The sequence below is a fragment of the Branchiostoma lanceolatum genome, chromosome 1, assembly GCF_035083965.1.
Source record: "Branchiostoma lanceolatum isolate klBraLanc5 chromosome 1, klBraLanc5.hap2, whole genome shotgun sequence".
Classification (NCBI taxonomy): Eukaryota; Metazoa; Chordata; class Leptocardii; order Amphioxiformes; family Branchiostomatidae; genus Branchiostoma; species Branchiostoma lanceolatum.
The window spans coordinates 16,251,418-16,263,994 of record NC_089722.1 but is presented as its reverse complement, the minus strand read 5'-3'; the positions used below and the strand labels follow the sequence as shown (position 1 = coordinate 16,263,994).

Sequence of the window (12,577 nt, the reverse complement as noted above, 5' to 3'; positions counted from 1 at the left end):
ATTACATGAGAGAGGTAACCAAATTGCACAGACTGTCTTCTAAGATGAAACCATGATGCCATCACCTTCCTCCAGAATATATTGCATATGACATCTTTTATCTCCATCTAACATTGCTTGGGCCTATTATTACCACCCACCGTATCTTTTCTGTCTTGTTAACATGTTAACATTTTTATCTCTAGCAGTTTCTTCATAATGCTAAGTAAGAGGTTTAAGTTTAGGTTCTCTCCATATATAATGTTGTATACATCAAAGACAAAGCTATAGATAAGTTAAAGTATCCCGGACGTCTTGATAAGACGCATAGGGATGGCACACCTCTCCATTTCTGTAACCCTTGGGCCACACATTTGTGCAAGTCACTAGCTGGTAGTGATGTGTGTTTAACTTCCATACTCTTTCCCAAGTTCTGAGTGTTAAACAGAGAAAGCAGTACAATATATGTACCATGGTGTGACCCGGCCGGGGATCGAACTCACGACCTACTATGTGCAAGGCGAACACTCTACCCACTAGGCCATTGCACCGATTAAAGAATTATTCTCACCGTCTCCGATAATCTCGATGATGACTGGTTGTGAATTCTCCACCTCAATGGTGCTTCCAGACTGGGCCTCGAACGGATGGACTTCTGGGGGATCCATGTCCATCTCTTCTTCTGCTGGCATAACTACGGATTTAAAAGGGAAATTTGTCACAATGAAATACGTGTCTTATGGTCGAAGACATTCACCAGTCTCACGAACAAATAGACTTAAGACAGACAAGAGAGGCTACACACCCTGCGGGGCATGGGTATCGCGTCCTATGTCACGATCGGTGATGCTGTCAAAACCTAAGAGAGAAGATACAGTCTCATTTTCAGGATTTGGATGTAGCAGAAAACGTCTTTCAAATCCATACTGATTTCTTGCATTTTATGTGCAGATGTTGATTTTTGTTGCATGCAGCAAAATGAAGTCGACATTGTAGTAAGTCACGAAATTTGTTTTTTTCTGCATTGTACTGATATTATCGTTTTATCAGAGTTCCCATGAGGTTTGAAAGACGCTTTCGTAAAACATACTAGTGTGATCAGTAAGCAATGTTCTCTATACTTGAGCTTCACAAAGCCTGCCCGTGTCTGCTCCCTTGCAACTATAAAAGGAAAAGCTACTTGCACACCATTCCACCTCTACATATTAATCTAATGCGCTTGTAGTCAGCTACCAGCTTGGCCTTTAAATACAGAAATATGAAATTATAAATATCGTTACTGCTCGGTGCTGCACCTTTCGTATCATGCAAAAAAGGATGAAATCAAATTCCTTCATCTAGATTTACGCTTTTTTAGGCATCACCACAAGCTTGCACAACGGTCCAATAGCTAATGCTGGAAAGAAATCAAATATTAAAAACTGATGCATGTAACAGGAAGCTGAAGCCCCGTCATGCGTGCTGCGAACAAAAGCTCTACATCCATGCGCTATCATTTGAAATGCACCACATCACCAGCTAATGCGTAAATACCAGAATGGTCTTCCTTCTAAACAATGGACACGTGTAACATTCTTGTGCTATTGCAAACTACCAGAAGTGGGTCACACTTGTCCATTGACGGAAATGCCTCATGCAGATTTCCTTACCAAAACCAGAACCCGTCATGGGTCCTGATGCTCTACCGAGCCTGTTGGGATCTAGAATCTGAGAGTCACTTTTATGGAGATCCTTGTTGCCTGAAAACAAATAAATTTAGAATAAGAACAGAACACAATATTTGTTGAACATGACATGTCGACAAGCATGATTTGTAAGGATTGTGCTGCGAGATACATAAGATTCCAAAGCAAAGGTATGGACAACCACCTATGACGTTGATGCCAGCATCGACATTTGTTCGATGTTGGTTTGGCTCTTCATGGCTTGATTATACAGCAAAAGCCTTAGTCGTATACGCAACATATACACATGCCAGCAATCAACAGGTGCACAAGTTCACCCGGGCTACAGAAGAGTTTCAGTGATTCATAAAAACCCCTCTCACTGGACCCGCGGCACGCTGGCGGCGTCGCTGCGACCTAAACTGGATTTGTGTTACCCTTGACTTGATAATGGTAATATGATTCAAAACGTACAAGTATGACCAAAAAGACAACAAAACACACAAAGCTTAAAAAGATTCGTTTTTTGTCGATGAAATTCATTGAGTGCTTTGTCAATTCGATCGGCCGCAGCGACGCCGCCAGCGTGCCGCGGGTCTAGTGAGAGGCTTTAGTTTCTAATGGAAAATATGTTAGAGACTTACTGTCTATACCAGATGACAGGTTTGGGGCGTCCACATTATCCATGCTAGACATCTTCATCTCCACTGGCTCAACAGCAACCATGTTCGACATCTTCAACTCATCAACGTTGTTTATCATTGGCATGTCCGAACCAGTTTCTGAAACGTAGGCATAGAAATGATAATGATAAGTAAGGAACATGGAAGTCTCTTATTCATAACTCAGCAGCCACGTGAAAGTGCAAGAACAGTAAAAAATACTCTCCAAGCAGAGGATGGGTTCCGGCAGGTTTTTGACGTGTTTTAAGCGTTTTTGTCGGGCTTTCTACTTTGTCTTTTTTTGTCTCGGTTGTCAAAAACCTACCGGAACCCATCCTTTGCTTGGAGAGTATAAAAAAAGGCTTATACGAGATTCTGGTGTGGTATTCTATTTGACATTTATACACCATGATTATTGCCATAATCTTATTGCTACCTAATAATTAAATATCACAAAGTAATAGCATTGCGTACTTGAACTATTTACTTGATAAAACATGCCCAAAAAAAAACTCCAACCAAATTGAGACTAATGAAATGCATAACAGCAAATGATAACAAAACCCATACCTTGACGCCATGACACATGCAAAGCAGTGAGCTGTGATGACTACTGACAGTGTTATTTACTCCATGCCACCAGCAGTCATGTAATATATACAACATCGTACCTCTCAGAAGACCCCTAGTGTCCTTACCACTCAAATCGCCGTCGTATTGCCCGTCAGTAAACATACGGGGGGGCCTGGTCCCGTTCCCGTTAGCCAAGTGAAGTTTCATGTCCTTCTGGTAGTCTGGCCCTAGATACACAAAACAAATACAGAAAGAGGTGTAACTAAATGAACGGGCAAAGCATGCAAAAACACTAGTTTTTTTTTATCAGTGACCCTTATAAAAACGATTGATTTGACATAGAAGGAACTTATTATAGATGAAAGACTGTCCCACAAGCAAATATAAAAAAGTATCTATCTATCTATTTATTTAGTGGTTTGGGCTGTTCAGGACACACAGCCAGGGCAGCCCAACTAGCCTGGGGCTATTACAAAGCGCTAGCCCTGCTGACAAAGAGTAACAGGTTCCTTTCTCAGTACTGGGCGCCCAGTACGGAAGTGGTCGTCAGCACAGGAAGTCCAGAGCTGGGAAAGTCTCAGCTCTGGAAATTCTCTGCTGATGCAGCTCCAGTACTGGAATTCCTCATGGCAGTGCTGGAAATCCATTCAGCACTGAAACAAATTCAGTTCAGAACTTCCAGTGCCGACGAAGCTTTGGTACTGGAATAAAATCGCTCCGTACTGGAATACTGTAACTTTCTTGCGTACAGGGCGCCGGGTATTGACGCCATTTCTCCACGGGTTCCGTACTCGGCGCCTAGTAAAGAAACTGTTGCTTTTGTATATTTGCACCCCACAATGTTTTTACCTCCAAGCTCGGCGGCTAGATTCGGGTCCTGCTCGCCAACACACGCCAGGTAGTGGTAGAAGGCGGGGTCGGGACGATCCTTCACCAGGTCAATCACCACGTTGTTAGCTTCTTCCTTGCTGGGAATGCTGGCAATGTCCTTAGCTTCCATCGGATTGAAGTACTGAAAACAGAGAATCGTCCATGTGAAGGAAAAACTTGGCAGGGGAATGAATTCTTTACTTAAAGGCAACCCACGCAATATTAGGGCCTGAAAATTGGATTTTGAAAGTCAATATATTTAGTCATTCTGTCCATGATTAGTTCAAACATCATTATCACAACTTATAGCGACGTCCATGATGCAAAAATATGACTTTGTTGTAATGTGAGAATTCACTGAAAATCATCGCCGGGGTTTATGTGGGCTCGCGAAAGTAAGAGAATCATCGTATAGCATGTTTTTGCGCGGTTTTAGAATGCTCAAAGTTTTAAGTTATTATACAAATGTGGCAGACAGTGTTAGTAAATGTCACTACAATAAAGATTTCAGGATTTTTTTATCTCCATTTTTGGGTCCCTAATATTGCTTTGGTTGCCTTTAACTCGATATGCTAATGTATGGCGACATATCCACTTTAAACAAAACACCTGTTAGTGCTGAAAAATTGTTCCCTTCAGATTGTATCTGTTAAGCTGAATATATAGATAAAATAAATACTGAAACTGAGGCCCACCTCATTTATCTTCATGTGGTTGATGACAGGATGAGGATCAACATAAGCAGCCAGGGGTTTCCGGTAGTGCTCGAGTCTGGACCTGTGATTGTCCGTCATTTCCGGTTCTGATGACAACAAAAGGAGATGGTGAGTTTGTGTGGCAAACTTTGAAGATAAGGAATATATGAGAACAATAAACTGCAGTTTTTCGGATCACTGTACTCAAAATTACCCCCAAGGTGTAACACTGTACAGTGTTAACTGCATAATACAAAATCTTATGATGACTACCTCCATTCCTACGATGTAAACCATTGACGACGTACGTGGGGTTTGCACTGTTCCTAGTATTGCAAAACTTAAAGCCTGCAAAGACCACACGTTTCATCCAACTCTTCATTGCTATAGATGCACAACTTATGACAAACAAACAAAGTTAACAAACAAACAAACAAACAAACATACCTTCTTCCTCCAGTAGATCAGACAGCCAAGGATGTTCGGGTCGGACTCCATCGCAGAAATGGTCGAAGGCGTGGTCAGGGCGGTTCGGCAGGATGTCCAACATCCTCTCATTGGCCAACTCAGGTTCCTCAATCTGCTTGATCTGCCCTGCCATTGCCTGGGGTAGGACCTGAGGCAACAAGTTTTTTTTTTTTTTTTTTTAATAATTGAGAATCAAACAGATAGCTCATTGATGTAGTATTGATAATCCTACGCTGGACATACATACTATATTAGCTGTTATCAGTGAATTATGCAAAGTAGGACAGTGAAATCAAGAAAATAAGGCCAAGGAATTCCTGTTCTTTCTGCAGATTTTGCACAATTGAAAAACGACTACAAATTTCAGTAAAATCTTGTTTCATGTTATGTGAGTGTTATTAACCCACTAAGGAACCGCACAGACCATAATTCAGTGTTGTAACATGAAAGTGTAATAGCCCAGGAGAAAGTGCCGTGCTGGCATTCACAGTAGATAAACTTGCTAGGGCACTTCTTAATCTGTTCCAGTAAACAGGAAGTTGTTGCACAAACCTCTTTTTCGACGAGATGGTCAGCAACGGGGTCAGGACTGACGTATCGGACGATGGTGTCCCGGAGTTTCTTCAGGCGACCCTTGTGATAGGGCGTCATAACTGGAAAAATAAGATCCGCAGTTTAGAACAGAGACGAAACATAGCCTCCACCAGGCCCTCTTACGGTCGTATGAATTGTAGAATTTGGCAGAAAAAGGAATAATTAGCCAGTAGATTCAGTCCACAGTGAACATCACATTTCGCCCGTTTAGAAACCCTGGCGTAGTTAGTCTGGTAGAGACTAGACAAAACATGTCTAAAACGATAAATGCATAAAAACATGTCGAAAACTATACATGACTTTATGTTCTTGACACACACACAAAATATCTTGGGAAAAAGTGAATTCTCGACATGGCGACTAGGTAATGCAAAAAACAACTATAAGCATACTGTTAGATAGATATCGCTGAAAGTGCTGGAGTCCTATACTCACCATCTACACCAAAGTTGGATGGTCTACCGTTCCTCTCGTACATCGTAAAGGCTTCATTTTTCTGTAAATAAAAGTTAGTCAGAATCAGAAAATGTGCAAATGAGTAACTTGTCTTCTTGTACCCACATCAAGTAAGCACATCATGTGCAGCAGCGAAATCACTTTACTAACCATTAAACTTACACTTAGCCTCCAAAGCATATACACAAATGTAATATTAACATCACTTTGCCATACATCCTATGGTACAATTTGTACCGTATCTGTAGCCTCTACCAGGCCCCGTGGATGGCTGGAAAAGTACTAGAAATAGGCCAGATAGAGTGAATAGCATGCTAAGGGAGTCGGCTACGGAGAGAGGGTCCAATACGCAAACTGTAACTTCTATAGCTGACTAACTTCTCTGGCATGTTTTCCGTTTATTTGGCCAATTTCTACGATTTTCCCAGCGACCTGTGGAGCCTGGTAAAGGCTACTGTATCTGGTAGAAAATCTTACCGGTCTACGCCGCTGTCTCTTCTTGCACCAAAGACAGCAGCAACAGCAGAGGGTCAGCAACAGGGCAATCAGCAAGGTCACCATGAACCAGAACAGCATGGGCACCCACCAGCTTCCCTGCACTGTACGGAACAAAGCAGTTCGTCGAATGGTTCAAAGACTGATACAGTAGTGAAACATGGTCTGAAAGTGTTGACAATTTGTGTATTCTCCGTAGCTCTTAGCAATAAAAAGCATGAGTACAGAAGATGATTTAACTTAAAGTTTGTCAACAGATGGATCTACTATACCTACGAAACCATAACTAACTCTGACTGTTAAGCCCCCCTCTCACTGGACCCGCGGCACGCTGGCGGCGTCGCTGCGTCCTAAACTGGATTTGTGTATTTGACTTTATAATGGGAATATTATGCAAAGCGTACAAGTATGACCAAAAAGGCAACAAAACACACAAAGTTTAAAAAGGTTCGTTTTTTGTCGATGACATTCGTTGAGTGCTTTGTCAATTCGATCGGCCGCAGCGACGCCGCCAGCGTGCCGAGGGTCCAGTGGGAGGGGGGCTTAAAGATTTTGACTTACGTCCGACGAGCCATGGGTTTATTGTCCCCATTGTTGTAGCACGGGTGATGTTGCTGTATTCACCAAAATACGGATGGCTGTTGGCTCGCACCTGCAAATGACAAATAGCAGCGTGTCACGTATTAGTAATGTTGTATTCAGTCGCAACTTCCAACACTACAGTGTAATGTTGTAAAACACCGTCGTCTCAAGATAAAGATCATCTGTACAGACTGGTTTGGAAAATTGACTAAAAAGCAATAAATTTCAAGTTATTATGGGGTATGTTTTAGTTACTTAGTTTGTCAATGAGCTTTTGACGGCCTTTTAGTTACACTATTTTATGCTGTGAATGTGTGATTTACTCTGGATTGTGGAGTAAACGGAAAACAAACAACTGATAACCTTATTTAGCACACAATTATATATAATACACTGTAAATATGTTACTATAATGTAAGTTATTTGTATGGACAAAATCAGCATCTTTATTTGATATGTGGTTTAAGCTTAAACCATCCTGCCAGTATATGTACAGTAACACATATTGTCTTTAGTGCAAACATTGTAACAAGTGTAATATGTTTGAATGTGAATGTGAATGAAAAAATTAAAAATTAAAAAAAAACCTATAAAGTGAAAGACAAAAAAAAGTTATTTTGGGGACGTGGCTAACCTGGAAGTTATAAAGAGTGTTCGGCTGGAGTTGACGAAGAATGTACGTCTCTTTGTCGGACGGTCCTGGCACCTTTGTAATTCCGTCGTCATAGAGACGGGCGTACTGGAACCCTGTTTCATCCTTCTCCTCTTCCTCTGGGATGTAACGGAGCTAGGAGGAAGATAAACCCACAAAAATGATAACTCTCCTACAATCATTCTTTCAACAACTTTCTGCAACTTCATGTCTTATTCAGGAAATTTCTCTCATCTATACAGAAGAAATAATGAATCTCAAAGTAAAATTATTATCTGAAACGTTAGAATGTAAATATTCGTATTGTTACTTACCCAAGTATCCCACCAGCCGATGGAACGTTTCTGCGTCATCAGAGGACATGTGGAAAAGAAAAGGAATTTGGTTACTAACATTTGGGTGAACAATAAGATATTAATGATTTTCTCCACTGTTTTGTTGTCTGTCAGAAACCACACACAATTGTGACAACTATGTCGCAAGGGTTTGATTCGTTATCCAATATATGATGTGAGGACAGAGAAAAAATGCGAGACAGCCTTTGTTATGCTTGATTTAACTCATGTGTATGCAATCGATATAAAATGCCTTGAGTGACTTGTAAGTGAAAAAGGTGGGACATTACGTCTTCCATTGCTTACAAAAGAGAAGTCAAACCCTTCACTAGTTATAGACAATTACATTTGTATAATTTAGATAAGCAGCTTTTATACCTATTTTGTACACTGTTCTTTTATGTATGTTATTTGCATTTAGCCTTCGGGCATGAATTTGCAATAAACTTATTATGGTTAAAGATATTTTTTAACTTACAGTACGGCGAGCGGTCCTTGGGCGATCTTCCTCTCGCCAGTACCGAACACCCCAGAACGGGATCGGTCCGTTGAAGTTCGGGATCTTACTCCACTGCATCGTCACAGTATCGTTTCTTGCATCTATAATTTCTAGGTTTCTTGGATAGTCAGGTACTGGGGGAAAATGGGAAGAATGTGATGTTAAAATAAACTTCAATAGAGAATGAAGTAACATGCATATATAGCCTAATAGCGCTATATATGGAATTGCTTCAACATCGTTCATAAACTTGCCTAACTGACGGCATGCACGTATGAATTAGAATATCTTTTTAAAACCTCTTACTAGTAAATTAATGGTATAGCACCCCTTTATCCCATTAATTCACTATAAGAGAGAAACACTAACTAGTTATTAATCAAAGGGATATAACCCACGCCTAGGTACATTGGATGTACTTGCAAGTTGCTAATCAAATAAAGGACGCAGTATGATAACTTATGGGGTTCACTCACGTCCTGAAGATGAATAGGCGATCCACGTGGCCTCCGGTCCAACACTGTAGTTATTGTAAGCCGCGATCTTACACTCGTACGGAACGTTGACGGGCGCTGGAGGCTGTGTGTGCGCGTAGGCTGCTGCCTCAGGGTTGTCGATGTAGACCTCCCTGAACCTGTCCCCGGTACCCTGTCGGCGGTACCGTACACGGTATCCAACCGTCTCATCTCCCCAGTCGGACTCTTGAAGTGGCTACAGGACAAAATATTCCCAGACATGCATTTTCCTTCCAGCACGCGTTGATCATAACGTTCATTGACAAAAATGGCATTTCTTTGTGTTCATCTAAATGAAAATCTTTGTCTTTCTTTCATTTCAAACATCATTCATATTTCAGTTAGTAACAATCTACAAGCTTCATTGTAATAATATCATATGATTGCTTGCAAAATCAATTCCCAGAATAGTTCAAACCTGTCCTAGCACCGTAAAGATGTATTACATCATTGTCACATTAATGAAGCAGACACACACGTACCTCCCAGCTCATCAGGACGTCTCCTGCCATACCATTGCCGTAACCCAAGTTTCCTGGAGCTCGCGGTGGGGCTACAATGAAACGTAATGTATTTTAGAACAGAATAAAATTCTTTAACAGCCATACATCGTCGTCGTCGTAAAGGGACCCAAAGCAATATCAGGGCCCGAATATAGGATTTTGAAAGTCAATTTATTTAGTCATGTCTGTACATGATTAGTTAAAACAACACAATCACAATGTATAGCGACGTCCATCATGCAAAAATACGACGTCGTTATGATGTGAGAACTCACTGAAAATCGTCGCTGGGGTTTTTGTACGCTTGCGAAACTAAAGAGATAATCGTATGGCACGTTTTTGCGGCGTTTTAAAATGCTCTAAGTATGACGTTATTTCGCAAATGAGCTATACAGTGTAGGTAAATGCCACTGCCATCAAGATTTCAGAATTTTTCTATTTCCATTTTTGGGCCGTAACATTTCAACAGTTCGATCGACAAAACTTTCAAAAGATGGTCTAGGTTGATTCACAAAAGAGAGTTAAACAACAGCATTGGGAATTCGATGATGAGTAAAATCACTGATGTGAATCGACAAATAGCCAATGTTTACTATTATATACAAGAGTACTTCTAAACGCAAATTCTCCAAAAAATCTACCATATGCATTTGTCAACATTTGATGTGTCTTACCTCCTGGTAACGTCCTGTTTCTTTCGGTCGGCCAGCTCGGCTCACCCATGCCGTAAGAGTTCATGCACATGACACGGAAGCTGTACTCGGTGTACGGCTTCAGGTTGTTCAGTCTGAGTGTCTTGCCTCCACCCTGGGCATCTAATTAAAAACAATAACCCAGTTAAGTAGTCAAATCAATGGTAAACATTGATATTGTAGTCCAACTGTAGTTATTTGATAATATGAATTCTGCCTATCATTGTCATGCACACATTTAGATATTGTTTTAGAATATTGTCATCCGTTATGGCCTATTTAGAAGTAAAATGGCGTCTATATATATCCACTATATATATATATTGCAGCAAAACTTCAAATACAGCACAAAATATCTCCATGAACTATTCTGTTTACAAAGCATGTCCATGTCAAAAGATACAAAAACGGAAGTTCTGCTGCAGTACCAAGGTCACATATACCAGGGGGCACAAAATCGACCTTGAATTTTGGCTTCCCAACACCTGCCCACATACCAAATATCATTGTAATCCATCAAGAGGCTCTTGAATTATGCTGACTCAAGTCCGGAAACACAAACAGACACACACACAGACAGACACACACACACAGACACACATACACAGACACACCGAAAACTATATCTCCATTTTTCATGGAGATAACAATGCAATACAGCCATGCTGTCCGATTGCTACCTTATTTTGATTAACCTACTCACTTCTGAGGGAACTTGGTGAACCTCTCCAAACCTGGGTCCACAGTCTGTCAGTGAAGAAAATGTCGTCGAACTCTGTCTGCGCCTCCACCACGTACTCCTTACAGCTGTCTCCATTGGTGTTGGCTTGAGTAAAGCGGAGAGTACCGGTGTTGGACCCCACATTCTCAAACTTCACTCCAACTGGTGCTTCGCTCACGCCTTCGGGAAGAAAAATGTGGGATGTCATTAAGGTTTCGATGCAGGTCTTTAATATAGTACAGGAACCACTCCGACATATGCCGAATTTTTCTATTTTTCTAAAATTGAAATTGCAACAAAGTAATACAGAGGTCACCCAGGCGTTGCTGATGTAAGGTGCCTTCTAACATAAAGTTGAACATTCACATATAAAATGACTCCATACATAAAAATGTACAATTGCGTGTCTGTTGACTCAGCAAGTACTGTCAGTACAATTTAAGATATTACATTTAAGATCAATCGAATACATATAGAAAAAAATACGAACACATTCAAGAAGTTAATAAGGAATAATATAGTTATACCTTACAGCAAAGCGCGTTTCAAAATATTTTCAAAATACCTATACATTGGCACAAAATCATACCTTTGATCTGCACCCGGGCACTGGCAGTCTGCTCATCAACAGATGTATCCAGTGCGCATGTGTACACCCCATCGTGCATCATCACGTTTGCGTTCATGATGATCAGTTCCCCTTTAGGCCCCTGCAAGATGGATTCAACAGGCACGTATGTAAGAGTCAATTTACAGTTAACTGCAGAAATGATTACAGGTTTGCGTAGCAAAACCTTTGTTGTATCAGTTGACATGTGACGTGGCCGCCATCTTGAATTGTGACAGGGTCACCATACCATTCTATTAGGAGGGGTGTTTTTTTGTCTCTCTATTTTAAACAAATCGGCACACAACTATCACACAATCAACTCAAATACAAAATTCAATACCAATTCATATTTAATACCAATTCATCTTTATAAAAAGACCCCGTAATCGCTAAACTAACATAGCAAAGTCACAGTTGCTGGCTGTGTCTGTCTGTAAGAAATATTCACCGAGGACATGTGTCCACAAATACATATTTTGGCGAGTCTGAGAAAATCATCACGTACCCTCTTGTAGTTGAAAGATTCCTTCTCAAAGTCGATCACCCTGCCGTCCACTTTCCAGGTGTTGACACTTTCCAGCAGGGAGTCTATCAGTCCTTCACACGGGATGGTTGCAGTTCCTCCCTGTTCCATGTTGACATTTGTTGGTCCACGACCTTGTACGATGCGCGATTGCTCTGATACAAAAGAAGCAGAAAGTGTTTTTCAGACTTTTTTAAGTTCCGCCATGCAAAATATCATAATTCTAACATCGGTTGAAGTTGTCTCTTAGCATGGTAACTGAGAGGGATGATCTTAATTACCCGGAAGTAGCACATGCAGGATAAAAGCTACAGAAACAGGATTTTCTGCTGCAGTATCGAGGAAAGCCGCGGGGGGTCGACATACACCTTTGTCTTGCCAACACCAACCCACATACCAAATATCATCAATTCCATCCAGAGAGTCTTGGGTTATTGCTGCCCACAAAATTGAGGAAACACAGACAGACAGAAACACACGCTCACATAC

The 12,577-nt window shown here is 41.0% G+C and overlaps 1 protein-coding gene across 6 annotated transcripts in view; it reads right to left on the bottom strand.

The window, feature by feature from the left end:
• LOC136437805 (contactin-2-like) overlaps positions 1 to 12,577 on the bottom strand; it is a 29,073-nt gene that overhangs the window by 1,368 nt on the left and 15,128 nt on the right. For 2 of the 6 annotated variants that reach the window (XM_066432298.1, XM_066432289.1), the window contains exons 13-33: positions 12,071 to 12,243; positions 11,545 to 11,665; positions 10,938 to 11,135; positions 10,217 to 10,357; positions 9,522 to 9,592; positions 9,001 to 9,235; positions 8,504 to 8,658; positions 8,005 to 8,034; positions 7,673 to 7,825; positions 7,018 to 7,108; positions 6,439 to 6,560; positions 5,941 to 6,001; positions 5,464 to 5,564; positions 4,891 to 5,059; positions 4,444 to 4,550; positions 3,728 to 3,890; positions 2,977 to 3,105; positions 2,288 to 2,425; positions 1,629 to 1,718; positions 785 to 838; positions 551 to 673 (exon numbers count right to left, since the gene is read on the bottom strand). In XM_066432298.1, the coding sequence (XP_066288395.1) occupies positions 551 to 673; positions 785 to 838; positions 1,629 to 1,718; positions 2,288 to 2,425; positions 2,977 to 3,105; positions 3,728 to 3,890; positions 4,444 to 4,550; positions 4,891 to 5,059; positions 5,464 to 5,564; positions 5,941 to 6,001; positions 6,439 to 6,560; positions 7,018 to 7,108; positions 7,673 to 7,825; positions 8,005 to 8,034; positions 8,504 to 8,658; positions 9,001 to 9,235; positions 9,522 to 9,592; positions 10,217 to 10,357; positions 10,938 to 11,135; positions 11,545 to 11,665; positions 12,071 to 12,243 (2,625 nt within the window). The remainder of the gene's footprint in view (positions 1 to 550; positions 674 to 784; positions 839 to 1,628; positions 1,719 to 2,287; positions 2,426 to 2,976; positions 3,106 to 3,727; positions 3,891 to 4,443; positions 4,551 to 4,890; positions 5,060 to 5,463; positions 5,565 to 5,940; positions 6,002 to 6,438; positions 6,561 to 7,017; positions 7,109 to 7,672; positions 7,826 to 8,004; positions 8,035 to 8,503; positions 8,659 to 9,000; positions 9,236 to 9,521; positions 9,593 to 10,216; positions 10,358 to 10,937; positions 11,136 to 11,544; positions 11,666 to 12,070; positions 12,244 to 12,577) is intronic. The other 4 variants (XM_066432307.1, XM_066432316.1, XM_066432325.1 and 1 more) reach the window with 4 other exon arrangements.